Genomic DNA, 4098 nt, shown 5'->3' with positions numbered 1-4098 from the left:
ACTATACTTAATTTTTTTTGAAAAACAATGATTGATTTAAAACAAAATGTATTTTAATTTTCAAATTATGACTTCGCACTAAAATATTTGGCCTAGAAGGGCATTGATATTGAGATGTTTATCCAAAAAAATAGTAGAAAACTCTCCTATGATTTTTAATTTAACAAGAAAACCCTATAATCAAATGCATTCTATATGCACCATAGACACTAACCACCCACATATGTAATCGTGTCATTGCCAACTTGTTAAAGGTCAACTTAATAGTAAAAAAATGCATCATTACATATTTGATCATGTCATTGCCAACCTACTAGAGGTCAACTTACTTGTAAAAATCTATCTCAAAACACATATGATCATGTCATTACCAACCTACTAAATGTCACTTAATAGTTTAAAAACTCCTCAAAACATATATGATCATGCCATTGTCAACCTCCTAAAGCAATGTTGACTTAATAATTAAAAAAACCTCAAAACATAGATTCTATACAAGAAGAGTGAGGCATGTCACAGGTGGTATGTGACAAAACCATTTATTTCGGCCTTAACATAGTTAAGCATTAAAGAAGGGGCAGCCTTCTATCCCAATCTTATACTCCCCATAATTTTGGTCAAGTGGCCCTCTAAGTAGTCCTCCACACAACTCTGCAGGGTCATAATATACTTCCACCTCCTCCATTCTCAGCTTCTCATTCACCTGCAATAACCACATTCTCACACATCAATATTTTTCTATTTAACCAGTCCAAGAAAAACCAAAATTTCTAAATATATATGTGAATTGATTATATGAGAGGAACCTTAGCAATGGCTATTCCAGTGAATTCTACTATTTGTCCAGTGGGTGCATGGCCTTTGAAGGGCCCTTTCATGACACCCCAATGCCTGAATTTGAAGTTCACTATTGGTGGGCCCGTGTAAACCTCCAAAACTTCCCATGCAAAACCTCCTGGAAATGCAGTCCTAAATATCTCATGAGATGACTCAAATGTTTCCTTGGATGTCTTGTAGTACTGAAACTCCTCTGGCAAAGAAGTTTGCATTAAGACATTGTAGCTCCCCACTTCAAGTGTCTCCTCTCCTGACAGAGCAACCCTACCTAAAACAATAGACTCACATATGACCATAATCATTGCTGTCAACATAATTCTACCAATTTATGTGTGATTGTACTATTACTATTACCATTTACACTGAGTGAGAACTTGTGAGGATCAATTGTTTTGAAGTCATGGATGTGAGTCTTATGTGAAAGTTCCATCTCCCATGTTTTCACTAGGTTCTGAACAATTTCTTCCAAGGAACCTTCAGGCCATACCTGCACAAATCATCAAATCCTTGATAAACATATACAGAGAACATTAGTTGATTTTGATTCTTATGGTGGTAAATGTTACCAATCCTCTTTCAGAGCCCAAAAGGGTATACACGGAACAACACACTCTTAAAAGATCTATCATAATGTTGAAAACAATCTTTTAGATCTAACATATGAGTTAATATGAATTGTGACAAAGTTGACCACATCATATGCCATAAAAAAGATCTGAAAACAGCACTTGGTAGATCCAACATATAAGTCAATTTGAATTGAGACCAATTTGAAAACATCTTATACCATCATAAACATTTGAAAAAAGACACTATAGATCTGACATACAAGTCAATTTGAATTGAGGAAAAGTATGTCAGCCCATAACTATGAAATCTTGAATACCATAAAATGAAAATAGTTTGTCCATCTAACATACCTTGGTTCTGGTTGTTTCAAAAAGGGTGTTGACAAGACTATAAGAAGGAGGAGCTCCATGCCTCCACACGGTATTCTTCTCAGACTCTCCATGCATATTCCCACGATATGGATCTTCTTCTTCTTCTCTCAATCCAATGCCTGCAACTTTCTCCACCAAGTTTTCTGCAGACGACATTGGGTTCAACAGAAATCTCAAGACTAAAGCGGCTATATTAATGAGCAAGTCTCAAAAAAACTCTATTGCAGCATTTGGTGTGATGTTTTAGAGAACATATAGAGAAATTCAAACAAAAGGTACGAGTGTCGGTATGGAAACCCCTGTCATAAAACGACAGCGTTAAACTTATCTTTGAAGCACTCCATGTTTGACTAAATACTTTTTTAGAGTTTTTGAACTATCGGATGGGGTTTTCAATTAAATATCACTGTGATTCTTACATTAGAATATGGACTTCCACATGTATAACATGAATGGATTCAGTTTTTTTACATATTGTCCATGCTCATATTCTTGCTTCATGCCTGGCCGGCTTTGATTCCCTGCCCTTTTCAAAAACAATATTTTTTTATAAGATGATTTTTTTATGCTTTCCATAACAATTATCACACTGCTTTGTTGGGAGGCTAACTAGTTTTAATGGCCCATGATCTTTCTGATCATATATGACTTGTTGGGTCATTCCCCCATTATAATAAGAATTCTTCATTTTCAGTCTTAGTCAATGTGCACGGTGATTTGATGTATAGCCACGAAATGTTGGTTAGGTGAAAGGTATGTATTCATTTAGTAGTTTTGTCCAATTTTTTATTTCTTTTTACAGATTGCTATTATTTGACCATAAACTACAAATACAATGATGAATTGAAGATCAAATAGGAAAGGTAATAATTTAAAAAAAAAATACCAATGAAGTTTTTGGAATGTCTTATAAAGTGGACATATCGTCTTGGTGGATGATTGGAAAGGTAAGTTCATTAACTATTTGGGTAGACAAGTTCCAATCTTATAAAGTGGACATATCGTCTTGGTGGATGATTGGAAAGGTAAGTTCATTAACTATTTGGGTAGACAAGTTCCAATCTTAAAGTGATTTTTTTTTGTTTTGTTTTGTTTTGAAGAAACATCAAATAAAAATAAATATGTAGTAGCTAGACTCTTATGAAAATATATATCATTTAATGATGTAATGTTGATGTGAGTCCAATCTAATTTTGAGTCTTGATCTTAAGTTGTCATCATATACAATTCTTAAATGTTTAGTCCCAAGAAAAAAATGGTATGCTATTCCATATACAACGATCATATTTTTACAAATACAAATCTATAAGATAAACAAATCAAAAAAATTATTAGAAAAATCACAAAACAAAAGGAAATAATCATGATTACTTATTGATGATATAAGTTCTCAATCTTTCTTATTAGTTTGATTATGTATTTTCTTCTACCTAATCTAACTCTTAGATAAAGTCTTATTGTCTACTAAAGGTGAGTTGTGTGGATTCACTTCATATTACAACATCTTCCTCCTTTGCCTTTTTTTATAACAATCTTACTCCTTTTCAATTTTTATTCCATTAATTCATTCTTTTATATTTTTTTTATTAATGAAAAATAATATTTTTAAGCCTATCATTTAGTATCAACAAAAGTGACATTGATATTACTATCGCTTTTGAGTGTTTCTTAATATAAGATCCTTTTTTAGGGGTTTAGAGTAAATTAACATTTTTCATCCAAGCAATAAGTTTGCGAGAAATTCTCATTTTTAAAATTCTACGTATAACTATTTTTTTAAACAAATGGTACCAATATATTTACCATCATTTGCAAAAGAATCATGATAGTCAAGATTGACTTTTGTTTCACTACAATTTAATGCTAGATAGCTAGGTGGTCTCTTAAATACTCTTTTGTTATTACATGCTTGAGCTTTATAAAAATTAAATCATCTTAATCTAAATCTAATTGCACAATTGTATTTAAGGTCAGAAGAGATGCTAGATTTGAATATAACCTTGGGCATATTTCAACACCTTCATAAATAAAAGATTTTCTCCTTGATAAGGTTTTCAAAATAGATAGTATATCCTATTAAACTATATCAAGGTTCAACAAATATCTCTTTCTTATGTTGGTGCACTATTATAGTCTCAAGTTTGCATTTGTCTCGTAACACATTCTTCTTGTTAATACACCATCTTTCCTTGCCAATCTACATATTGATAAAAATAAATGAAATGATAATTTTTAATTTTTCTAATGATGTTCACAAACCTATCAATTTATAGGATGAAAATTGGAAACAATTCAATAAGCAACTTAAGAACCAAACCTA

General features: G+C 31.9%; 1 protein-coding gene across 1 annotated transcript; it reads right to left on the bottom strand.

The window, feature by feature from the left end:
• Positions 1 to 245: 245 nt before the first annotated feature.
• On the bottom strand, positions 246 to 2213 carry LOC149572642 (pathogen-related protein-like). The gene is made up of 4 exons (XM_089811887.1): positions 1758 to 2213; positions 1192 to 1324; positions 807 to 1105; positions 246 to 703 (listed from the first exon to the last, which is right to left on the bottom strand). Exons 1-4 carry the CDS (start codon positions 1932 to 1934, stop codon positions 560 to 562), a joined length of 753 nt encoding a protein of 250 aa, XP_089668013.1. The 5' UTR covers positions 1935 to 2213; the 3' UTR covers positions 246 to 559.
• Between the last annotated feature and the right edge of the window lie 1885 nt (positions 2214 to 4098).

Source organism: Cupressus sempervirens, chromosome 2 (genome assembly GCF_028749045.1).
Source record: "Cupressus sempervirens isolate cs-2001-9-10 chromosome 2, ASM2874904v1, whole genome shotgun sequence".
In the NCBI taxonomy this organism is placed as follows: domain Eukaryota; kingdom Viridiplantae; phylum Streptophyta; class Pinopsida; order Cupressales; family Cupressaceae; genus Cupressus; species Cupressus sempervirens.
This window is presented reverse-complemented; position numbering and strand designations above follow the sequence as displayed.